Here is a 26,733-nt window from a genome sequence, read left to right as displayed (position 1 = left end):
TAGCCCCAATAGTGGAGCCTTAGGTTGACTTTGATGATGAGGTTCCAATCGCAGCAACTCAGGTGGGCCCAACTCAGATCCCAGAGGGGTTTATTGCTACCCCAGTCCTTCAGGATGCTCTTGTCCGATTAGTGGGCCTCATGGAGAGTATCACCCGAGCGAGCTTGCTTCCTATAGCACCAACCATCTCTCAGGCTGGAGGAAGGGCCCATACTCTGGCTACTCGCACTCCGGAGCAGGTAGCTCCTCAGATTCAGACTCTAGTGGTTCAATCGGGTGTGGTAGCTCAGACCGGTGATGGAGCGACTATGTCTGCCAATGCTTTATGCAGGCTGGTTAGGTTCACCAAGCTCTTCACTTCCACTTTCAGCGATGCATCTACTGAGGATCCCCAGGATTATCTAGACAACTGCCACGAGGTTCTTAGGAACATGGGTATTGTTGAGACCAATGGGGTTGATTTTGCTACATTTCGCTTGTCTGGATCCGCCAAGACTTGGTGGAGGGATTATTGCTTAGCTAGACCAACCGGATCGCCAGCCTTGACTTAGGAGCAGTTCACATAGCTATTTCTGGAGAAGTTTCTCCCCATTACTCAGTGAGAGGCTTATCGGAGGCAGTTTGAGTGCTTCCAGCAGGGTTCCATGACGGTTACCCAGTATGAGACCAGATTCATCGACTTAGCTCGCTATGCTCTTGTCATACTTCCTACCGAGAGAGAGAGAGAGAGAGAGAGAGAGAGAGAGAGAGTGAGGAGGTTTATTGATGGTCTTATTCAGCCGATTCACCTTCAGATGGCTAGGGAGGCTGGGAGTGAGATCACCTTTCAAGAGGCGACCAATGTGGCCCATAGAGTGGAGATGGTCCTGTCGTAGGGAGGTGGTCATGGGTCGGCTAAGAGGCCCCGTCATTCAGGTAGATTCAGTGGTGCCTCGTTTGGAGGTAGGGATTCATATGGTAGAGGCCATCCTCCTAGGCCCTTCCAGTCAACTCTTCAGGTCTCTCACGACGCTTCAAGTAGCCGTGGTCCGCAGATGCGTTATTCCGATCAGCAGTCCTACAGTGCACCACCAGCTCCTATTAGTGCATCGTCGCTCCAAAGTTTTCGGGGTGGTCATTCAGGTCGCCAAGGTCAGTCTCAGTTTCCTCATTCACAGCACTCAGGTGGATGTTTTGAGTGAGGTGAATATGGTCATATCAAGAGGACTTGTCCGAGGTTGGTGGGTACTCAGTGGCAGTAGCAGGGTTCCCGTGCTATGGTCCAGGCATCAGGTGTTCCACAGACCGCCTAGCCAGCTAGGGGTGGAGGTAGAGGTGCTAGAGGTGGAGGTAGAGGATTTAGAGGTGGAGCTCAGGCCGCTAGAGGTGGAGGCCAGCTAGTTGCAGGCCATCACAGAGATGGAGCCCAGGGTGGTGGGCCCCAGCCCCGATGTTATGCTCTTCCATCCAGGCCCGAGGCTGAGGCTTCAGATGTAGTTATTACAAGTACGGTTCTGGTTTTTGATAGAGATGCTTCAGTGTTATTTAATCCAGGGTCCACCTACTCATATGTGTCATCTTATTTTGCACCGTATCTGGTTATGCCTAGTGATTCATTGAGTGTTCCCGTTTATGTGTCTACACCGGTGGGTGATTCTATTATAGTTGATCGAGTCCATCGCTCTAGTATTGTGGTGATTGGGGGTCTTGAGACTCGTGTAGATTTGTTGCTTTTAGACATGGTCGATTTCGATATTATATTGGGGATGGACTGGTTATCACCTTACCACGCTATCTTGGACTGTCATGCCAAGATTGTGACTGTAGTTTTACCAGGTATGCCTCGTTTAGAGTGGAGAAGGACTCCTGGTCATTCTACCCGTAGTGTTATCTCTTACATGAAGGCTTGGCGCATGATCGAGAAGGGGTGTTTGGCCTACTTGGCATATGTTCGTGATTATAATGTTGAGGTTCCCTCTATTGATTCTATGCCCATTGTTTGTGAGTTTCCTGAGGTATTCCCTTCAGACTTGCCGGGTATGCCACCCAACAAAGAAATTAATTTTTATATTGATTTGGTTCCGGGCACTCAGCCTATTTCTATCCCGCCGTATCGTATGGCCCTGCCTGAGTTGAAAGAGTTGAAGGAGTAGTTGCAAGACTTGCTTGAGAAGGGTTTCATTAGGCCGAGTGTTTCGCCTTGGGATGGGCCTGGTGTTGTTTGTTAAGAAGAAGGACGGATCGATGAGAATGTGTATTGATTACTGGCAGTTGAACAAGGTTACAATCAAGAATAAGTATCCATTGCTGAGGATTGATGATTTGTTTGATCAGCTTCAGGGTGCCAGGGTATTTTCGAAGATTGACTTGAGATCTGGCTACCATCAGTTGAGGATTAGGGCATCCGATGTCCCTAAGATAGCTTTCCGCACTCGGCATGGGCATTATGAGTTCTTGGTTATGTCATTCGGGCTGACAAATGCCCCCGCAGCTTTTATGGATTTGATGAAGCGAGTGTTCAGGCCTTATTTGGATTTGTTCATCATAGTCTTTATTGATGATATTTTGATATATTTCCGCAGCCGAGAGGAGCACGAGCAACATCTTAGAGTGGTTCTTCAGACCTTGAGGGATAGTCAGTTATATGCTAAATTCTCGAAGTATGAGTTCTAGTAGAGTTCAGTTGCATTCCTGGGTCATGTTGTGTCCGCACAGGGTATTCAGGTTGATCTGAAGAAAATTGAGGCAGTCAAGAACTGGCCTAGACTAGCGTCAGCTACAGAGATTCGGAGTTTCTTGGGATTGGCAGGCTACTATCGTCGGTTCGTGGAGGGGTTTTCATCTATCGCAACCCCAATGACCAGGTTGACCCAGAGGGGTGCCCAATTTAGATGGTCGGACGAGTGTGAGGCGAGCTTTCAAAAGCTCAAGACAGCTCTGACTACGGCACCGGTGTTGGTTTTGCCCACGGGTTCAGGGCCTTATACAATTTATTGTGATGCATCTTGTATTGGGCTTGGTGTAGTGTTGATGCGGGAAGGCAAGGTCATTGCCTATGCTTCGCGGCAGTTGAAGATTCATGAGAAGAACTATCTAGTTCATGATTTAGAGTTGGCAGCCATAGTTCACGCATTGAAGATTTGGAGGCATTATCTGTATGGCGTGGCATGCGAGGTGTTCACGGATCACAAGAGTCTTCAGTATTTGTTCAAGCACAAAGAGTTGAATTTGAGGTAGAGGAGGTGGTTGGAGTTGTTGAAGGATTATGATATCACTATCTTATATCACCCGGGAAAGGCCAATGTGGTGGTCGATGCCTTAAGTAGAAAGTCAGCCAGTATGGGCAGCCTTGCTTATATTCCGGTCGGTGAGAGGCCGCTTGCTTTAGATGTTCAGACCTTGGCCAATCAGTTCGTGAGGTTGGATATTTCTGAGCCTAGTCGGTATTAGCTTGCACGGTCGCTCATTCTTCTTTATTGGAGTGTATCCGTAATTAGTAGTATGATGATCCCCATTTGTACGTCCTTAGAGACACGGTGCAACGCGGAGGTGCTAAACAGGTTACCCTAGATGATGATGGAGTTTTGAGATTGCAGGGTCGAGTGTGTGTGCCAAATGTGAATGGGCTTCGGGAGTTGATTTTAGAGGAGGCCCATAGCTCCCGGTACTCTATTCATTCGGGCGTCGCAAAGATGTATCAGGATTTGTGGCAGCATTATTGGTGGTGGAGAATGAAGAAGGATATCGTGGCATATGTGGCTCATTATTTGAATTGTCAGCAAGTCAAGTATGAGCATCACAGGCCTGATGGGTTATTTCAGAGGATTGAGCTTCCTGAGTGAAAGTGGGAGCGGATCACTATGGACTTCATTACTGGACTCCCGCAGACTTGGAAGAACTTCGATGTAGTATGGGTCATTGTTGATAGGCTGACCAAGTCAGCGCATTTCATTCCTGTGGCAGTCTCCTATTCATCCGAGAGGTTAGCTGAGATCTATATCCGAGAGATTGTTCGTCTTCATGGTGTGCCTGTGTCTATCATTTCGGACCGAGATACGCAATTTACCTCGTGTTTTTGGAGATCAGTTCAGCGAGGGTTGGGTACGCAGGTTGAGTTGAGCACAACATTTCATCCTCGGACGGACGGGCAGTCCGAGCGAACTATTCAGATTCTTGAGAATATGCTCCGAGCTTGTGTTATTGACTTTGGAGGCTCTTGGGATCAGTTTTTGTCTTTAGTAGAGTTTGCCTACAACAACAGCTACCAGTCGAGTATCCACATGGCTCCTTATGAGGCTTTATATGGTAGGCAGTGTCGGTATCCGGTTGGGTGGTTTGAGCCGGGAGAGGCTCGATTGTTGGGTACGGATCTGGTTCAGGAGGCTTTGGACAAGGTCATGATTATTCGGGATAGGCTTCGTACAACTCAGTCCAGGCAAAAGAGTTATGCAGACCTCAAGGTTCGAGATGTGGCTTTTATGGTTGGAGAGCGGGTATTGCTCCGAGTTTCGCCTATGAAGGGCGTGATGAGATTTGGGAAGAAGGGCAAGTTTAGCCCTAAGTTCATCGGTCCATTTGAGATTCTTGATCGAGTGGGATAGGTGGCTTATAGACTTGCGTTGCCGCCGAGCTTATCAGTCGTTCATCCAGTGTTTCATGTCTCCATGCTCCGGAAATATCACGGCAATCCATCCCACGTGTTAGATTTCAGCACTGTCTAGTTGGACAAGGACTTGTCTTATGAGGAGGAGTCGATAGCTATTCTAGACCGGCAGGTTCGTCAGTTGAGGCCAAAGATTTTTTCTTCTGTTCGTGTTCGGTAGAGAGGTCAGCCTCCTGAGGTATTGACCTGGGAGTCCGAGTCCGATATGCGGAGCCGTTATCCCCATCTTTTTCCCGACTCAGGTACTTCCTTCTTCTGTCCGTTCGAGGACGAATGGTTGTTTTAGAGGTGGAGAATGTGATGACGTCATCACTTGCTTTTAATTGAATTAGGTGTCTTCGAGGCCTTGAAAACCTCATTTAGAGTCACCTTGATTTACATGCGCAGTCCGGCCGCGTAGCTGGAAAGCTTAAATATGAAATTTTGTTAAAAATGATAAGTTTTGACTATTAAATGAATAAATTTGACTTAAGTCAAACTTTTGGGTAAACGGACCCGGATCCGTGATTTGATGGTCCCGGAGGGTCCGTAGAAAAATATGGGACTTGGGCGTATGCCCGGAATCGAATTTCGAGGCCCCGAGCCCGAGAAATTAATTTTTAAAGGAAATTATTTTCTGAAATTTTTTAAGAAAATTTGAAATGAATCTGATTAGAAAGCGATAGTATCGGGCCTGTATTTTGGTTCCGGCACCCGTTACAGGTCTTATATATGGTTTAAGTCATTTATATAAAGTTTGGTTGAAAACGGACGTCGTTTGACGTGATTCGGACCTAAATTGCTAAATTTGATACTTGATGAAGTTTGAGAAAAAATTCTTGATTTTGAGGTGTGATTCATTGTTATTGAGGTTATTTTGGCGATTTGATCGCACGAATGAGTTCGTATGATGTTATTGAGTTAGTACGTGTGTTTGGTTAGGAGCCTCGAGGGCTCGAGTGTCTTTCGGATGTGTTTCGGTAAGTTTTCAACTTAGGAAAAAGTTGTAGGTCTTTGAAGCCAGGCCTCGCGGTCCGCGGTGGGATTTGTGCGGTGAGCAAGGCCAAGCCTCCGCAGTCGCGCTCGATTTCTTCCGGTACGCGATGGAGCTCCGCGGCCGCAATCCTTTTTATGCGGTCCGCGGTAAGGGTCTGAGAGGAGTATATTTAAACGGACCTTTCAATTATTTTCCACTCTTCAATATCCTAAAACATAAGGGGCGATTTTTCAAACAACCTTTCTTCTCCAAATCATTTGTAAGTCATTTTTAACTAGTTTTCTTCAATCTTTAACATCTTTTAACATGATTTTAACTTCAAATCAATGATTTTCATGGGGAAAATTGGGTGTTTTGGGTAGAACCTAGTTTTTTCAAAAATTAGGGACTTGGACCTCGATTTGAGGTCCGATTTCAAAACAAATCATATATTTGGGTTCGTGGGGGAATGGATAATCGGGTTTTGGTTCGAACCTCGGGTTTTGACCATGCGGGCCCGGGGGCGATTTTTGACTTTTTGGGTAAAACTTTGAAAAACTCATTTTTCATGCATTAGGGTTGATTCATTTAGCGTTTATTGATGTAATTAAGTAATTTGTGACTAGATACGAGCGAATTGGTGGTGGAATCAAGGGGTAAAGTTATAATTGAAGCTTGAGTTGTGTTCGAGGCATCGCGGTAAGTGTTTGGTCTAACCCTAGCTTGAGGGATTAGAAGTTGTGTCCTATTTGCTATTTGTTTCTTGTCGAGTACGACGTATAGGCATGGTGACGAGTAGCTATGCGTTGGTGTCAAGCATGACCGTGAGTCTTGTCTTGTGATTTTCATGATCTTGTTGTATTATTCATGCCTTGGTAAAGATTTCTATTTGTTGTGTAAAGTTGTGGAAAGAGTTGTGACCTATGAACATTGAGGAGCGTTGGCTCCAGTTGTATAACGAATTGTGAAAGTATAAGTGATAATCGAGACTCTAGAGCATTGGCTCAAGTTGTGAAGTGAATTATGAAGTAAAAGTAAGAAAGAGAAGAGATCATTATGTTGCCCCCTTGCCGGGCTATTGTTGAGTTGAGGTTCCCTTGCATTGTGTTCTTAATTGATATTACGGACGCTTAGGTTGATGATTTTTCGTGTTAGGTGTTGTAACAAGTTTGGTTATAGCTGGGTAGTTAGGTATTGTAACAAGTTAGTTATAGCTGAGGTAGTTAGATGTTGAAACTAGTTGAGTTATAGTTGAGATAGTTAAATGTTGGAACAAGTTTGGTTATGGCTGTTTCTCCCTTGCCGGGACGCATATACTTGTACTGTTAAGTTCCTTTGCCGGGATAGTGTAGTCTATTGTTGATCCCTTGCCGGGACGGGTAACTATGGTTATTGTTGATTGTGTATTTGGAACGGGTTGCGCGCCGTAACATTATTAGATATCATATTAGATCGGGTTGCACGCCGCAACAGTTATATATGTGGATCGGGTTGCACACCACAACAGATATTATATTGGATCGGGTTGCACGCCATAACAGATATTATATTGGATCGGGTTGCACGCCGCAACATATATTATATTAGATCGGGTTGCACGCCGCAACAGATATTATATTGGATCGGGTTGCACGCCGCAACAGTTACATATGTGGATCGGGTTGCACACCGCAACAATGTTAAATGATAAGGGATCGGGTTGCGCGCCGCAATAATATTGTCATTGTATTGATTGTAGACATCGAGTGTTCTTTCATACTTTATTAAGTTTCTGATAGAATTGATATGTTTCCCCAAAGCATGTTTCCCCCTCCTTTTAAAACCTTTATTACCTGTTTATATTTCTGCTGTATATGGAGTCTGGTTCTAGCCTCGTTACTACCTCGCCAGGGTTAGGCCAGACATTTACCAGCACATGGGGTCGGTTGTGCTGATACTACAATCTGCACTCTGTGTAGATACTGGAGCGACACTAGATCAACAGCAGTAGGGGAGTCAGTCTTCAGTCCACCGAGACACCGAGGTAGCCTTGCAGGCGTCCGCAGGCTCGACGTCTCCTCTATCTTTTATTATGTTCTGTTATCTCATGTATCCGAGACAAACAATGTTATTTTTCCTTCAGACTGTTGTATGTAGTATTCTTAGTAGTCCGTGGATACTGTGACACCAGTTTCTGGGTAGATGCATGTATTGACTTACGAAATATTCTAGTTTTATATTTATTTAAGACTTCCGCTTAAATCTCATATTCCACTGTCATGTAGGTGTTTATCACTTGTTAAAATGAGTTGTAAAAAGGATTAACATAGAAGAGTTAAAGATTTCTAAGTCTGTGACTTGCCTAGCTTCTATGAGTAGGCACCATCACGACTCCCGAGGGTGGGAATTTCGGGTCGTGACAGTTTCCATCCTGCAAGTCAAGAGAATAGGAAATTCAGGACATATTTATAGAGCAATCCTTGTATAAATTAAGGACAAGAACTGTAAGTTCAGGATCAAGTGTCCTTAGCTTTTGAACTTGAAAATCAAAGTTAAGGACCAAGTGTCCTTAACTTTTGAACTTGGTATTCAAAGTTAAGGACCAAATGTCCTTAATTTTTGAACTTCAATCTTGAAGTTCAGGATCATGAATCCTTAACTTTTGACCTTGTTAGTCTAATTTCAGGACCATGTGTCTTTAACTTTTGAACTTGGAACTCAAACTTCAGGACCAAGTGTCCTTAACTTTTGAACTTTGTAACTTTAAGTTAAGGACGAAGTGTCCTTAAGTTTTGAACTTAAGACTCCAAGTTAAGGACCAAGTGTCCTTAAACTTTTCAAAACAATTTGCAAAATCAGGACATTATGTCCTTAATATTCAGAACAACAGCAAAAACATTAAGGACATTGTGTCCTTAACTTTTTCAATACAATTTACAAAATCAGGACACCAAATCCTTAACACTATGTCTTCAATATGTATAGAATAATCACAGGACGTGATGTCCTTAACGTTATCAATCCAGAAAAGCAAAAAAAAGTCAAATTCCTAGCATTAAATTCCTAGTAACGAAATAAAAATCAACAGAAACACACAAAAGCATAACTTACTGTAATTTTATGTCGATTTTTGGATGAGAAAGTTGAATTCTATAGTTTAAAATCAGAAGAGAAGCTTCTGCAATTTTGGACGATCACAGTCGCTGCTGCTTCAGAAGGCAGTTACGTGCTGCCGCTGCTGATCGTTAATACGGAGCATAGGTATAAGCTTATATCAGAAGGGTATTTTCGTCAAGATAGGTAAAAGTTTATTAAAACAGTGGTTAAAGACTAAAGATATTTAAAACAGTGGTTTAAAAAAAGACATGTGCTATTAATGACTATCTGTGCACATCGCCCTAGCCCATGCCACACCGCCGAATCCAATACCAATCTGTCTTTATTGGGCTTGGACCTTTGCACTGATTTAAGCCCAATTAAACTTTCATTATTAGCCGACTATTAGAAAGATAATACAAAAAAGTAGCATCAGTTAATGATTAACAGGTATGGAAGTTAAATATTTTTACCAATAAATTCAGATATGATAATAATAAAGTTCGAGTGACAATCAAGCTACTTTTAAATACACTCCTAATACTTTCTATTTTCTAATATCTTTTTCTATATTTTCTCTTGAAACCAATCCATTCCCTAACACATTTAAATGATTAGAAACTAATTCATTCCATAACGTAATATATTTTTCTATTTTTATGTTGAAAACTTTCCATAACAAATTTTTTACTTTCCATACATTGGATATTTTTACCAGTAAGAAAATGCTATTTATATAACATAACTCTAGTGAAATTATACATCGTATATTTATATATATATAATAAGTTTATCTTATATATGTTGTTTCTATACACATATTAATGGCATATTAAAATATTAGATTTATTTTTTTGTAAGGTATTTCCTAATAATATACTTTGAATAATACATGTTGTGAGAGATAAAGAAATAAATATCGATAAGAGAAAATAATTAAAAAGAAAAATTCGGTTGAAAAGATTTGGGAAAGATTTATTGTAGATTCAATTATAATATCGAAGGCTCTATCATCAATAACGTTAAAAATACATCCCATAATTTATGTCTTCCGTTCACTCATCAATGCTGTGCATAAATTTTACAATATGCTAGTATTGTAAAAAAATTGTTATTTATGAAATAAACTAAAATTAATGTTATTTTTTAAATACTCTTTGGAAAGGGATTAGGCGTGTAAAAATCTCGATAATCCCAGCCGAGTAGCTTCCCAAAAAAAAAAAAAAACTCTCTCAAAATAACCCGTAAAACCCCAGTCGAAAATCAAAGTCTCAAATTCTGAAAACCCTACACCGGAGCTACGTTGACGGTAAATGGCCGGTTAATCCCCGCCGACGAATTCATAGCTTGGTAATATGCTCTTGCTTTTCCCTTTTCGCAGCATTGAATATTCGTGTCATTTTTAAAATCTTCTTCACGCAGTTATCTCGTTTTTGAGGTTTGTATAACAAAATTGTTCATGCACTGGTTCGATTTTTCTTTTTGTTTTTAGGTGGAATTTTGAAATTAATCGAAAGTTGAAGAAGGCATTGCCTATTGAAGATAGTGCATTGTTACAAGTCACAAAAATGGTACTTGTTACTCATGTTTCAGTTTATTGATACTTTTTTTTTTCAATTGACAATATTGTTTTTGTATAATTTTTGGTGGTTAAGATTTTAATTCATAGAATTCTGACCATTTCTTGATTTGTGCATGCCCATGTTAATCTTCTCTGTATTTTACCACTTTTAACTTTTCCCACGTTTTAAAATACTCCTTTTGTTTCATTTGTGTGTCAGAGTTTGACTTTGCACCGAGTTTAAGAAGAAAAAAAAAGACGTTTGAAACTTGTGATCTTAAAAGCTTAAAGGGTTATTTGTGTAGCTATGAAAGCTTCTCATTAAGAGTAAAGTGGAAAGTTTAATGTTAAATTATTTTTAAATATAGAAATGTGCGATTCTTTTGGGAATAGACTATAAGGAAACAATTACACCTCCCAAACAAGTTGTGGTCTACTATATGACTCACTGGACATGTTCCATTGTTTATGAGTATTCATCGTGATTTGACCAGTTTTATGCTAGCTGCTAGACTACCATAACCCTCCTCCTTTATTTGGAATTGGGACCACTGATGGAGTTTAAAGTGCTTAAATCAATCAAAGTCATAAAATTTCTCCACCAAAATCTTCCCTTTACTATGAAGATTAATCATGATTTGGCTAGTTCTATGCTGGCCGCTAGACGGCCACAACCTTCTTCCTTTATTTGGGCTTGGGACCGACAATTTGAGCAAGCTCACCGGTGGAGTTTAAAATCCTTAATTAAATCAAATTCAGAAAAAAAATATTTGTTCACCGAACTAATTTTCGAAGTACTATTTCAGCATTTTCGTTCACTACTTGTATAATAAATACTAGTGTCTTAAACTCCATATGCAATCCGATTTTGGTACTCTGAGACAATTCAACTTATCCACAATAACTTTCCCCAAGCATGTACTATTGCACACATACACTGTAGTAAAAGAACACATACTTAGCATATGGCAAGTGTTAAGTTGTGGTTTCTGGGATTTTCAGATTGAAGTATGTGATGAATTTTGTGTCTGTCAAATATTAGAATTTGAGATGCATGGTTTAAGAGTTTGATGGTATAGTTCTGTGTAATACAGTCAGATATCAGAAAATGGTTCATGAAGCAGCATGACAAAGGTACGGGTAATGGGAGTATGTCCAAGAATAGTGCTCCAGAAAAGCCTTCAGCAGAAAAGTCTCCTCCAGGAAACCTGGTAAGTATTTTGTAGCTAGATCATTCTTCCAATTTCACTTGCTTTCTCGTTGACCTCTCGTATGGTTTAAGTGTTTGTTAATGTAGTTGCCTATTTCTTGTTTCTTGACCTGTTACGATTGCGTGGAATGGTGGGGCTGGCTTGTTGTTTCTTTTTGAGATTTCCTGAGAGTAATTTCTTTTCTATCGATTGCCTTGACCATGGACTTCTACTTCAGTTATTTTATGAGCAACCGAAAGAAAGAAATGGAATGGAGTCATTTGAGGGAGAAACAGATTACTTGTTAGAATGGCTTTTTTGAAACATGAAAGCAACAAAGCGATGAATCTAACAGATGAGTCAGAATAAATCTACTTTCCCCCTTACTTGGTATGGTTTTTTTCTTGTGGATTGGGTGCAAATAGCTAAACACGTCTACAAGGGAAGAAAAAGGTGTAAAGCTTGGAAAAGACGGAAAGTGAAATATGATATCAAGTCTAGATGAGTGTAATTTTCACTTTAGCTGCCACTCTTAACTTTTTTAAAATTTGAATAAGTTCATGAGCTATAAAGAAATAGAATGAATGGTAACAATCCCTGTGGGGTTTGTCAAAATTTCAGGGGCAGTTAGTCACCAGAACTGAGACTGACACCAATTCGGGGTTTGGGACACTGCTAATAGTTCCAGCAAATCATTGAAAGCTGACATTTTTTTACCTAAAACCTATAGCTTTTAACTCTACCCATCCATAACCAATGTAAATATTGAATAAAGAAATATACTTGATAACGGGAAATAGTGGAAAGGAATCTACTCTAAGAGAGTTTCTGTCTTTCTCTCTTATACTTGGGGCCTTTCCTTCACGTTGTTGAATGATGGCTCCAGCTATTTTGAGTTATGACTATAAAGTCTGCAAATATTATGCATATATGGCTGGATCTGCTGGCTTCAGATCTTGAGCTCTTCCTTTTATATGCATGTGATTTAGTTCATCGCTTACCTAACCATTTAAGAAAGAGAGGGATATCTTGATTACATATTTCTGGGGAAGTCTTATATGTCAAGTGCTTGATAAAAACTTCAGCATCAAGACACTTGGCAAATCTCGTCTTCTACGTTGTGGCTCTTTCAGCTTTTCCTAGAACCATTAGGGTTATACAAAGTATGATAGAAAATTAGGGGGAAATTGAACTAATCTGAAGGTCATTCGGAAATACCATGAAAACTTAGTATTTTCACCTATATTAAGAATTTTAAACTTCTGAACTTTAACTCCTTGTTTCTAACTTTTGCAGTAAAATAAAAGTTGGTCACCATCAATAAGTCCTGTAAAATATTGTTGATCTTTAGCTTTTTTTTTAAAAAAAAAATATTTTCTCATCGTTGGGTATTTTAGCTAGTAGGTAGAGTTTTTGAGATGGTGGAATGTTTCTACTGGATTATCAAATGCAATTTCTGAACTTTGAGAACCTACGGACAACAACATCTTTTGTTTTGTTAATCTTATTTATTGCATCTAATGGACACTAGGTACAAGAAGGACAAGAGACTGCCGGCAGAAGGAAAACTAGTAAATATTTTGCTACAAACAAGGTGAAGGCAAAAGAAGAAAAAGTAGAGGAAGTATCAGCAAAAAGAAAAGCTCAAAATGCTGGTGGAAGTTCATCAGTTAATGAGAAGCCACCAGCTGCGAAAAGAATTCACAAAGCTGAGGATGACGATGACTTTGTACTGCCTGCATCTGCAATGGGATCCAGAGGTGCCACTCCTGCCAAAAAGTCGGCAAGTGGCTCTGGAAGGGGATCTGCACGGAAGTATGTGATCAGTGATGAAAGTGACGATGATCTTAAGGATACAAAATCTGATCCCAAACCTACTGGAAGAGGGCGTGGTGGACGAGCAGCTCAGACTGGTGGAAAAGGCATCCCTCTTGATGAAAGTGATGATGATGCCTCAGCTGATAAGGACACCAAATCTGGTGGACGAGGGCGTGGTGGTAAAGGACCATCTGCAGCACCAAGTGGTGGACGAGGCAGAGGTGGTGGAGGACGGGGCGGTTTCATGAATTTTGGCGAAAGAAAAGACCCTCCTCACAAGGGGGAAAAGGTAGAAGCCTTGCTGAAGCTATTTTCTTTTACAATTAAGAAGTTGTCTGAGTTAATAAAATTGTGGTCTTTCCACTTTGCAGGAAGTTCCTGAAGGTGCCCCAAACTGTTTAGCTGGTTTGACTTTTGTAATTAGTGGAACTCTGGACAGGTACCTCATTGAGTCTGTTTGTATATTTTTGAAGAGATATTATGGGGATAAACCCAGGGATGTATTTGCATAAATATCTTTATTGCTTATAGCATGTAAGACTCACTGCAACTGATGCACTATGTAGAAGGCCAAGTCTTTTCGTCTATGTGTTACCTTTTTTAACTTCTCTCAGTATTGGATATGTAAATGACATAAAGCTAGACATTCATTCGGTTCTCATGCTTTCAGTTTAGAAAGAGAAGAAGCTGAGGATTTGATTAAACGCCATGGTGGTCGTGTTACAGGATCTGTTAGCAAGAAAACGGTATTGTCTGTGCTTATAAATTTTTGCTAAACTTAATTGTTTTACAGTGTGTTTTTCACGCTGTTCTGTTGCAGAATTATCTTTTATGCGATGAAGACATCGAGGGACGGAAATCCTCTAAAGCCAAGGAACTCGGGTTTGTTTCCAATGTCAATGCATTTTCTCATTTTCCTTTTTCATTTGGTTCCTGAACTAATATTGGTATCCTATACTTTTGCAACTAGAACTGCATTTCTCACTGAGGATGGTTTGTTCGATATGATCCGGTCATCAAAGAAATCAAAATCAGCTACACAGCCCGAGTCAAAGAAATCAGTGGCCACTGTTGTTTCTCCTGCAAAGAGAAATTCACAAAATACAAGTAATTCTTAGACTCATTTGCTTTCCCTTTTCCCCAGACCCCATTTATGGGATTACACTGGGTTCATTGTTGTTGTTGTTGTTGTATTTTCTTTCCCTTTTCATTTTCAATGACTTGTTTATTTCTGGTGATGTACTCATTCTTAGATGAAAGATGAATGGGTTTATGATATTTTTGAACAGTGCCTCTAAAGTTCTGTAGGCACTTCAAAAAGAAGAGAAATAGGAGAATGTTGGGTATATATTTTGGACGGAACTCTTGAAAACTAGAATTACTTGGGAATGCCAAACAGTCTGAATGGCTTACAGAAAGAAATAATAGCATAATTTTTTTTTGATCCAAAACAAGAAAACAGTGTCAGCAATTCCCATTGCCATATAAATGAATGGGACCATAAAAAACCATCATTTACATTCTAATTTGGACTGTGCAAGTTAAGACTCTTAGAATTGATTCAATAAGAAAAGACAATGCTAGAAGCTTTTAGATGACAATTTTTTTTTGTGATAAGTCAAGGCTTGCAGGGAAAAAGTGAAAGCTTGTTTTAAGTATTAACCCTTCAAAAGTGGCACGGAGATGTGCTGTCAGATGTACAAAGGTACAAAAAGTATAATGTCACTAACTGATAAAAAAAAGGTATAATGTTCCTACGACTACCTATCTTTTTTTGGGGTTGATCAATAGGTATATGTTATTAACATAGCCCCAGGGGTGCAAGGTTTCGATGTTAGAAGAACACTGGACTAACTCCATTTGGAAATCCACCTTTGCGTCCTAATGATTCAGTTTTCTATTTGGTCAGTAAGTTGGCAAGGTTAATTAATGATAATAGTCTGCCAGCACTAAGATGGTGCCTGGTGTATACAAAAGTGGACTCTCCCTTTTACGAAAAAACAAAAGAAAGGACCTCCTCTATAAAGTTACTCCTTAAAGAGCTAATGAAATCTATCATTTTATGCACATCATATACATCCTGTGGCCTACACCTAAGTTGCACGGACTTTTCGATTTTGGTGCCGTTCCCGTCCCGATACGAGAACGGGACGGGAGCGGGATACGTCCCGGATTCGGTTAACCGACTCCGGACACTTTGACCGGAGTCCATCGACAAATTTGGGAGAAAAATTGAGATTTTGATTTCTCAAAATAAAAAATAAAACAGATTTAGGAGAATGAAAGAATAATGTCCATCTTGGAGAATGAAAGATTGAATTCTACGATATTCATGTAAGTTTTTAACAGAATCTCTCAAAATTTACAATATTTTTATTAGCCGAATCCCCGCACCATATCAATATCCGGATCCGCACCCCCGAATCTTAAAATTTAGATTTTGCCGAATCCGATACTCGGATCCGTCCCCATATCAGATACCCGCACCCGAGTCCAAGCAACTTAGGCCTACACCATAAAGCCAGTAAACATAAACATCTTTACTTTAAATTGTATATTGAACTTGCTTTGCACACAATTGGGGGTAGGCTAGTTCTAATCAACTCAGTATTAGACTCTCTACCTACTTACATGATGTCTTTGTTCCCAATTCCATCAAGCATTTTACAGAGATTGGACAAACTCCGAAGAACATTCCTCTGGCAAGGCAATAAGGAGAAAAAGGTCTTCCATTTGGTCAATTGGAAGACAACAACAATGGATAAAAAACAAGGTGGATTAGGGATAAGGAATTTGAAGAATCAAAGCAAGGCTCTTAGAATTAAATGGTTATGGAAGTACTCTAAAGAACCCCAATCTTTATGGGTCAAAGTGATCAAAGCCAAGTATGGTGAAGAAAACAACTGGGTGTCAAAAAAAGTCAGTACATCATATGGAGTAAGTGTGTGGAAATCAATCAGAGAACTTTGGCCAATAATGAAGAATCACTCCTCCATAAGAGTGAACAACGGAAGGAACACATCATTTTGGAATGATAACTGGCTAGGAATGGGAAGCTTAAAGGAAAGATACCCAGATATGTTCGGTTTAGCACAAAACCAGCATAAGACAGTCGCTGATATGAGGAGTTGTCAAGGATGGGAAATAGCTCTAAGAAGACAGCTGAATGACTGGGAGATAACAAGATTAACTGAACTCTACAAAGAGCTGGAAGCATTTACAGGACTACAGGAAGGTTTGGATTCAATATGGTGGAAGAGGTGCAACAAAGGGATTTACCGAGTGAAGGATGCATATAAGATTTTGAATCATGATAATCAACAGGTAGACACATGGCCTTGGAAACATATATGGAAAACAAAGATTCCATACAAGGTAGCATGCTTTACTTGGCTACTAGCAAAGGAGGCGGTTTTAACCCAGGATAATCTCATAAAAAGGGGAATTTCTATGTGTTCGAGATGTTTTTTGTGTGGGGAAAATGCAGAAACTGTCAACCATCTGTTTCTACACTGCAAGATTACAGACCAACTATGGAAAATCTTTATTAGTCTTAGGGGTATCTCATGGTCAATGCCATTCAGGATTAAAGATGTCATCTATAGCTGGGAAGAAGCTGGAGCTGAAGCAACTAGTAGAGATAGATGGAGGACTGTTCCGGCATGTATTTGGTGGACAGTCTGGAGAGAAAGGAATACTAGATGTTTTGAAGATAGAAGCAACTCAATGCAAAAGATCAAACTCAATTGTATTCTTCTATTTTGTTTTTGGTGCAAAAAGATGTACACAGAAGATACATTGACAATCATAGACATTCTAGGATCCTGCTAGGTCTCAAATTAGAATATCTATAAATTCTCTCTATGTAAATTTGGTTTTCAGTGCAACCTATGTACTGATTGTTATAATATATACAATAGTTACCAATTCAAAAAAAACTTGCTTTGCACACAAAGCACCTAGCATTCCTTTCATTGCCTTCCCAACGTGACAGCAAGTCTTTCAGTCTTTGGCATCAGCCATTTAAGCCCAAAATAGGCCCAGAAGCAGATCCCAAAGTTGTTTAGCCATCATAAAAATGGACGAAAATATGATTCCATGTTTCTTCCTCTCTATTGCACAAAGAAGCCATTGGTTTGTCGCTTATACCAAAGAAGTGATGGTGGAGGGGGGGTTATCATTTTCTGGATGAAGCCATGCGCTTCGGAAAAGCGTGGCTTTAAACATGACACACAAAATGACCCAAATGAGAAGCAGTCGATTCTTTGAATCACAACTTTGAGTATTTGGATTAGCATCAACTTTATTGTATATTGGATACTTGAAATTAGTTATTCTCATTGCAATTTGATTATTATAATACTAAATTCGTATATGTTTGGTATTGTTTCATCTTTAGTAAATTGTGCTCTTCTCTTCAAAGAAGCTTGCGCTTTACTTCTCGCTTTTCACTTCAAGCTCGTGGACCTTGTTGCTTTTTGGCGCTTTTTGCTTTTAAAAGCTCTGGATATCTGCCGCAAAATTAGTTTATTACAAAGAACCAGAACTAAAAGTATATACATCAATTTCCTTCAAAAAGAAAAAAGTATATACATCAATTTAGGCTCCTGTATTGAAGGTAATAGGGACAATTTAGGCTCCTGTATTGAAGGTAATAGGGATATAAGTTGCTGAAAGTTTATAAATAATCCCTCCATCTTATATTGTGGGGGGCTGTTTGACCCACAAAGTTTAAGAAACAAAGGAAGATCGTTGAGACGTAAAAACAAAGGAAGATTGTTGAGACGTAAGCTGAATCTACGCAATGTACCTAAATTACCCGACTATCAAATAATTAAGTGAGAGTTGGTGAGAGATCCATTTGTCTTTTCATATTCCTCTCATAAATATTTGAACTTTATATCAACTGGGTCCCAACAAGTCATGCTATTAAGGGTAAAATGGTGATGATAAGATTTATGAGTTTCCAAATACAGAGATGTGATTTTTCGAGATAAATTAACATGGAAAGTGTGGCACACAAAATCGGATGGAAGAAGCACTAAATAGCTGAGTGGTGTATGTAGAAACGGAAACGTGGTTGGCATCCTGGACGGGGAGGGGAGCAGCCTGTAAATAGACTAGACAGCTGAGTGATGTTAGCTTACTTCCATGTACAGTAGGAGAAAGTGCTTCTGATCTCTCTTGTTTTAGATTGGTGAAAGATGGGGAATATCAAGCCCGATAGACAATGGAACATTGTGTTTCTGGTGCCTCTTATACTGAGGTGATACTTTCACATTCTTGACTTTGAGCCTTCATGGCCTAAAATGCGGCAATGTCGTTTTTTAGGTGATGGAACTGGAAGCACTGCCACAAAGATTTTAGCTGCCAAAGAATTGACACCTAGTGCATCTCCTGCCAAGAGGAAAGGCCAAGCTAAAGAGTCTTCACTACCATGGACAGAAAAATACAGGCCCAAAGCTATTGTAGACATAATAGGGAATAAGTCACTGGTATTCTTCTATGTTGCTTTCTTTCTTTAATGGCTACACTTTTGAATTAAAAGTATCACCTGGAGTAACTTTACCTTCTATATGGTACACGATCAGGTAGAACAGATTCAGCGTTGGCTGGAGAGCTGGGATGAGCATTTTCTAAATGCAGCTAGTAAGGGGAAGGGGAAAAAACAGAATGACTCTGGTGCTAAAAAGGCAGTTCTGTTGAGTGGTATGCCGGGTATAGGGAAGACTACATCAGCAAAGGTGGTTAGTCAGCTACTGGGTTTCCAAACCATCGAGGTATTTTCCTTTTAAATGGTGAAAATTCTCGGACTGTAATCTAATCATTTTTCACTTACTCTTTCTTTCTGTTGGATGTTGGATTAATATAACAGTACCTTTATTTTTTTTAGGTAAATGCTAGTGATAGTCGTGGAAAGGCTGATTCAAAAATTGAGAAAGGAATTGGTGGTAGTACTGCAAATTCCATAAAAGAACTTGTTAGCAATGAATCCCTAGGTGCTAATATTGGCAGGTAAACCTCTGCTTTCTTGAATGTTTGTATCAGAAGTATGATATGCCATAATCCATGTTGATGATTGTAGATTGCACCATCAGAAGACTGTTCTGATTATGGATGAGGTTGATGGCATGTCTGCTGGAGATAGAGGTGGTGTTGCCGATCTTATTGCTAGCATCAAGTTATCCAAAATTCCTATTATCTGCATTTGTAATGATCGCTACAGTCAGAAATTGAAGAGCCTTGTCAATTATTGCTTACCAATTGTCTTCCGAAAACCGACCAAGCAGCAGGTCATTTCCACAGTTATTCTTGTCATCTAACAATTCCTTCTTTGGGTAAGAGCAATAATAGGATGGTATAAGTAAAGAAGGAATTGTTAGATGACATATTCTTCTTGCACTTAGTTATCTTTACTTGATTTGAATTTTAGTGCTGAATTTCTCCAAATGATGCACTACACTAATGATTATATGCTAGTCAGTGTACCTTCCACAGTGTCCTGTTATGGACAAGATCCAAGCTACCCTTAGCTCCAGTAATGTTTCTGGTGTTCCTTGCTGGATCTTCTATGGTAGATATAAGAGGTAAAAAAATTTTGTTGAAATTTTTACAGCTAATAGTGAGAGTATGTTTTGACAGATGGCAAAAAGGTTAAAGCAAGTGGCAAATGCTGAAGGCCTTCAAGTCAATGAGGTTTTATTCTCTTTCAACAACTTGCATAAGTTCTTACATGTTGAAGAAGATGTATTTAGTAACATTTGGAACTATCCTATCGCATTCAAAAGCCATCATCCCCGATAAAATGTGAAAATTGGTTTCACTTGTCAACATTTGTGGACTGTTGTACTTGGTTTGATATTGGTGGTTTCTTGAAGTGCATGTAGTAAAGTAATCCAGATCTGAAACACCAAGATTAAGTCCTATGAATTTTGTTGTGGAGAAAGTAAGAGTTCAATTTTTTCTGATCAAGTAAGGGATGTCCAAAAATATGAATTGTTTTATGCAAGTAAATCCCTAGTTGTTCAATTAAAAAATCTCAATTTGTACTTCTTGTGGAAATAGTGACGTGTATTTGTGTCAATATATATTTATTTGAGTACTTTCCTGCTTAAATTTGTCGGTAGCATGTATAATTTGGTGGTGCACCTACAAAACATACGGAAAACATTTCCTTTGTTGTTGTCTGGGCATCCATCTGCAAACTTTCTGAGATTCATGATTGATTTTCTTCTTCTATTTCTTTTTCTAGATTGCTCTTGAGGAATTGGCAGAACGTGTTGGTGGCGATATGCGTATGGCTCTAAATCAATTGCAATACATGAGTCTCTCTAAGTCTGTGATCCAATACGATGATATAAGACAGCGCCTTCTAAGCAGTTCAAAGGATGAAGACATCTCACCCTTCAAAGCTGTCGAACTGTATGCATGTCTTCGATTCAACCTCTCTTTACCATTTTACCAAATTGATGTGTAATTTTTCCCCACATATGGATTGAACTACGTTGGATTTTCTAGTTGCTTTGTGTCCAAATATATGTGGTAGTGACTATTCCACTACCTTTGTGCCGTTGAGCAGCTTAATCAATAATTAGTAATATTTGGGATAAAAGCACCGAAAACTAATCAGCAATATCATTTAATTAGCCACCTTCCTACTTGTTGTCCATAATTCATTACGGGAGATCCATATTTATATATCACCACAAGCCATAGCAGTGTAAATATTTGGTTATTGTACTCTTTTTTCCCTTTTAGCCTTTGATTTATGTATTTCTTTTACAACGTCAATTCATAACTCCGTCTCATGGGAAATAAGTTGAAAGAGGTGGATGTCAATTTTCCTTACTCAGCTTTATATGCGAATCTTCATTTTAACAGAGTGGGTGAGAATGGATTATGGGAAGTAAGGAGTGGGGTTTAACAAAGAAGAAAGCAGAGGCATTTTCTTTTCCTTGCTTTCGAGGGTGGGGTGCGGAGGGAATTTAAGAAGATTCAGCATACCAGTATGCTTGAAACTAAGCAGTGATCCTCTGTAACTTATCCTGTGGGAGTATAGAGTTGAGTAGTCAGCTTCTTTGAACACTTTTCTCTGATAGAATTTGTATGTTTGTCACTTGCTTTGGATATTGCAGTTTGTTACAAATTACACATTCTTGAGATGTGGACTCCTCTTTTTTTTTTATTGCTTTTACTTCAAATTCGGCCATAATATAGCTTGCATTGCCTAATGAATGATCTCACTTTAGTACTTTCATGTGACTACAGCATTCACTGCTATCACATTGAATAATTACTTTCACGCTCAGGTCTTGACTTAAATATGATTTTTTTTACTGACCAGTTATGTTTGTTCCTGTGTTGATAGGTTGTTTGATTTTAATGCCAAGAACTTGAAAATAGATCGAAGAATTGATCTAAGTATGAGTGACCCAGATCTTGTCCCGCTTCTTATACAGGTACTCTAGATCCATAAGGTTACTATTTGTGCTTGAAATTTACTCTCGTCTGAGTTAATTTTCCTTTTATATGTCCCTGCCTATTTTTCTCTATATCACTTTGAGACCTTGTAGAACGGAGAGTATTCATTCAAGTAGAATAATATCAATTGGAACTGATCGCTTTGCTGTTTTCTTTTTTTCTTTTCAGTTTTCATACTCCATCTTTTATTTCCTAATTAATTTCTCTTTTGGATTAATTTTCCAAGTTTGGTACCTGATGATCTAACTTATAATGACATGCCCCGAAAAAACCATTATGCAGTAATCTTGTATCTTATTTTAAGCTAGTATATTTAAGCTCTCTTGGTTAGTTGTTCTTATCCTCTAGAAATTCTGCTTTATATGATAGCTTTGGGATATGTATTTACTTAAATGGTCTTGCTTCCATCCATAATTTATGTCTTACATGCTCATTTGTGTTCTTTAGATTGCTATATTGCCACATGTTGAGAACTTCATTGTGTACGAGAGAAGACAGTTGTTTGAGAAGTGCTGAAGGGCTTTGTTCCTGTGTGATGTTTGGGCAGTGTTGCATTAGGATCTATGCTATAAAGCTGACTGTATGCTTCAGATGGTTTATTTTATTTCTTTTCCTTTTTCCTTGTTTTTTTTGGGCATGATCATGCTTGTCAGCAGTCTGTGTAATCCTCTTTCTGTTACTTGATATTGTTCTTGGTTGTCGTTTATACCATCTGTGCCATATCAATTGCCTCATTAAACGAGTCATACACAACATAAGGCTAAAAATTGACTTGGTATAGATTTCACGTTGGTATATTAGGATTGAAAAGCTTCTGAGAAAGTATCAGTATAAAAAAAGGGCAGCCCGGTGCACTAAGCTCCCGCTATGCGCGGGGTCTGAGAAAGTATCAGTATGGTTTAAAATATTTTATGAGTAGGCCTCCATATTATTTGGTAAAATGATTTCCCCATGTGATGGCAGGAGAACTATCTCAATTACAAGCCAAGTTCTGTTGGCAAAGATGATGATGGTTTAAAGCGGATGAGCCTAATTGCACATGCTGCTGACTCTATTGCAAATGGTGATTTAATAAATGTACAGATTCGTAGATACCAGCAGTGGCAACTATCTCCAGCTGGTTGCCTTTCGTCTTGCATTATTCCGTAAGACAATTTCTTAGCGTCTAAAGTTCAGTTGCATCTACTTTTTTCTTATAGTGCTGGCTAAATTTCTTGTTTTTTTCCTACCTCATTGTAGTGCTTCGTTGTTGCATGGACAGAGGCAGACTCTTGAGCAGGTGACTGGTGCTTCTTATTCTCCGTCTATAAGATCTGATGGCTGAGCAATGCATAGCTTTGCTTTCATTTTAAGCACAATATGTTGTGCCTTTCTCTCAAATCTGATGGGTGGATCTAAGTTTGTCTAGAGATCATGTTATACTATTAGTTTCCTACATTAGATAATTACAGGTGGTTCAGTATTGGTATTAGATGTCGAAAAGTTGTGAGCTGTTTCCAGAGATGTGGTCTCGGTATATTTTACATCTTATGGTTTCTAATTCTTTGCTTGTCATTTATTAGCTTTCCAGGAATTTTCACTTGAATATATTTTAATTGTCATCCAATCAGGACTTATTTGAGACGGCTGAAATTATAGTGAGGGTTAAATATTGCAGGGAGAACGCAACTTTAATAGGTTTGGTGGCTGGCTAGGAAAGAACTCTACAATGGGAAAGAATTACCGGATTTTGGAGGACTTGCATGTTCACCTACTCGCTTCTCGTGAATCATATTTGGGAAGGTACTTTCTATTTTGACATATTTGACATATTAGTTTTATTCTCATTTTTCATCTAACCTGATACATGTTCATTTCATTGATCTGTATCTTGTAATCTTACATTAATTTTCAAAGACCGAGTGTCTTCATTAATCCACTCAATTAGAGCATGTGTTTCTTTTATTGTTATGTATTCAGTATTTTCTTATTTTCTCCAGCTTATGATTCGTTTCTAATTCTTTGGTATTTCTCAGAATACAAATAATAAGATCTGGTATACAGCGCATGTCCTGATTTCAGACTATTGTTCTAGATTCAGAACTTGTTAAAATTCTTTTTCAATACCTGCATAAGTATAGTTGAAGTCAACTGTGTACATAATCTTCTAAAACGACTGGTGTTTCCATGATGCAATGTCTTGTCCTATTCCCCCTTTTCTGCCTGTGCCTCCTTCCGTGGTTAGTGTTAATCAATTGTTTAAGAGTTAATAGTTGACAAAAAAACTATTGATGTGTTACCTATTGCAGGGTTCCCCTGTTTTGTGTACACTTTTTCTTACAAAATTTGGAAGTCAGTCAAAGTTTCAACTACTTCTTCCTGCACATTGCCTGTAAAACAGTCTTTATGCATTCGTGGTAGTTGTGTAATATATTTTCTCATACATTTCAGGGCAAACCTGAGACTTGACTACTTTACTCTTCTTACAAAGAAGTTGACAGATCCATTAAAACTGCTACCTAAGGTGATTATTCATCCTTAACCCGAATTTCGTTGTGTATATCTGTTTGCATGGTTATATATGAATGTTATTGCCAGGATGAAGCTGTCGAGAACGTTGTGGATTTCATGGATTCGTACTCTATAAGCCAGGATGACTTCGATAATATTGTGGAGATATCAAAATTCAAGGTATGCCATTGTTTTAATCTCTTCTCCTAATTCCTCTGATGCACTTTTAGAATCTGTTCATGTGTTGACTTCACTGCATTTGCATCAGGGACATCCGAATCCACTGGATGGTATTCAGCCTGTTGTGAAAGCTGCACTGACAAGGGCATACAACAAAGGAAGCAAATCACGTGTTATTCGCACAGCAGATTTAATATCCCTTCCTGGAATTAAAAAAGCTCCCAAGAAGCGGGTTGCAGCGATGCTGGAGCCACTAGATGAAGGCTTAGCTGAAGAAAATGGTGAAGCAATTGCTGAAGATGAAGAGAACTCATCAGAGCCAGAGGATATAGGTACATCCCTACTCAGATTACCCCATTAAAAGGGAGCATGATACTGTGTCATTCAATATTCTTACCAGAACAGTTAACTGGAAAATCTTAAAGATAGATAATCCATTGATATGAGCTCCATAGTTAAGAAATGTTGTTCTACACTTGGTTGCAATAGCAAAAAGAAATCATGCACATTATAGTTTGTGTTTCCTTTGTGCCTCTGCAGTAAGCGTTTTCTATTTGCTCTTATTTCAATGTTAGTACTTTTCATTAGGGATAAGTGATGACATTTCTCTAATATAGAAGGACGGTGTAATTCTTTTACAATAATTTGGAGCAGTATTTGATGATGTTATTGCTTGTTTCGGTCAACTCTGCAGATGTTGAGAAAAAGTTGGAGTCAGATCTTCAGAGTCTCAATTCTAAGGGTGAGTGACACTCTGAGCAATTGCATTTTCTTCTTCATTTATCTGCATGTACTTACTGTCTGAGCGTCTTCTACCTACCTGTTAACATTCTTTCCCGTCTTTCCCTTTATCTGCTTTTGTTTTACAACAGGAATCCAAGTAAATGTAGATCTGAAGGGTGCTGGTGGAAAGAAGCCGTCTGCTGGAAGAGGAAGAGGAAGTTCTAGTAGCAGGGAGAAAGGAGGTGCTGAATCCTCGAGCAAGAGAGGTGGCCGGGGTTCTGGAGCTACCAAGAGAAAGAGGTGAAACCCGAAAACATCTTCCTGACCTAATGTCTGTTACAACCATCGGAAGCTGCAGCTTTCCGGGTCTAGCATTTAGGAAACTTTGTTTAGCTATTTGTGTAAAAGAAAAAAGGGGGTCTTAAGTTGATCTGTGTACATTCTACTTGAAGCTGATGAGTAACTATTTTCTGTCTATAGTTTTGGTTTGTATTCAAATTTTGGATTCTCGTGTCAGTGCCGCGTTAATTCTATTCCACTATCCTATGACACTTTGTTTACTGCAAAGTTACGACTTAGTAATTCTGCTGGGAATACCAACTTCAAATCCCCCGTACTGTTTTGGCAGCTGACTGCATGTTTTAATGCTTAATCCTGAATCCAAGGGGCCTGAAACGTCACTTGAAAAAGGGCAGTCCGGTACACTGAGCTCCCGCTATGCGCGGAGCCGGGGAAGTATCGGACCACAAGGGTCTATTATACGCAACCTTATTTTGTATTTTTGCAAGAGGCTGTTTCCAAGGCTTGAACCCCTGACCTCCCGGTCACATGGTAAAAACGTCACTTGAAAGGCTTGATTAAATAGGTGCCGATATACATGTTAAAACAACTAATATGGGGTTTGGATTTATAAAAAAACTAGAAGGTAATTAGCTTTTTCTTTACGATGATTCAAAATTAGTTACTACGAATGTTCTTAATACCTGAAGCTGTTAAGCTCTCGATAGCTATTTTTGCTTGGCTATGGTGTTTAGTATGTCATATTCAAATGATAAAAATTTACACTTGGTATTTATATCAACATTAAGCAGTTACAGAGTCAGGATTTATACAAGAGGATTTAAAAGAATAAAAAAATGTCACATACGATATTTGATCTTGTAATCTAAAGCAATTCATGAATTCATTTGCCACTTTGCTAGACTTTTTCCATGTATCAAAGGAATTCAACAACTTACATATAATAAATGAATCGTTGTGCTATTTGTACAATATAAATTTTCGATGAAGGAGATTAAATTGGATGCCCTTCCCTCCACTTAGCTCCGCTATTGAACCGAAGTAACATATTGACTGTAATACCTCAGACTTTAGACAGAGTTCCACATCGACAAAACATAAGTTAACAAGCCTTAGATCCAGTGACACATTTTAAACCCACGAGGACCTAGGCCCAGAGCGAAAAATATCACTAGCGGACTAGGCTGTTAGAATGACACTTATCTACACATATACTCTTACATCTAACCATAGAAATTAATACACATTTCTCCTTAGTTGTAACTAAATTATGATAGATTATAATGATTTAGAGTAAACACCGAGTGCGGATATGCAA

At 39.1% G+C, this 26,733-nt stretch overlaps 1 protein-coding gene across 1 annotated transcript; it reads left to right on the top strand.

Annotated features, from left to right (window-relative positions):
* The first annotated feature begins 9,855 nt into the window (after positions 1–9,855).
* Positions 9,856–25,613, top strand: LOC104236918 (replication factor C subunit 1). The gene is made up of 23 exons (XM_009790964.2): positions 9,856–10,022; positions 10,165–10,243; positions 11,328–11,444; positions 12,955–13,530; positions 13,613–13,680; positions 13,912–13,987; positions 14,062–14,123; positions 14,212–14,348; positions 18,573–18,736; positions 18,833–19,021; positions 19,135–19,256; positions 19,327–19,534; positions 19,884–19,937; positions 20,494–20,663; positions 21,610–21,700; positions 22,686–22,867; positions 22,962–23,001; positions 23,380–23,504; positions 24,153–24,225; positions 24,300–24,392; positions 24,481–24,724; positions 25,087–25,134; positions 25,265–25,613. The coding sequence occupies exons 2-23, from the start codon at positions 10,241–10,243 to the stop codon at positions 25,417–25,419; spliced, it is 2,997 nt and encodes a 998-aa protein (XP_009789266.1). The 5' UTR covers positions 9,856–10,022; positions 10,165–10,240; the 3' UTR covers positions 25,420–25,613.
* Positions 25,614–26,733: the final 1,120 nt, after the last annotated feature.

The sequence above is a fragment of the Nicotiana sylvestris genome, chromosome 11, assembly GCF_000393655.2.
Source record: "Nicotiana sylvestris chromosome 11, ASM39365v2, whole genome shotgun sequence".
Lineage (NCBI taxonomy): Eukaryota > Viridiplantae > Streptophyta > Magnoliopsida > Solanales > Solanaceae > Nicotiana > Nicotiana sylvestris.
This window is presented reverse-complemented; position numbering and strand designations above follow the sequence as displayed.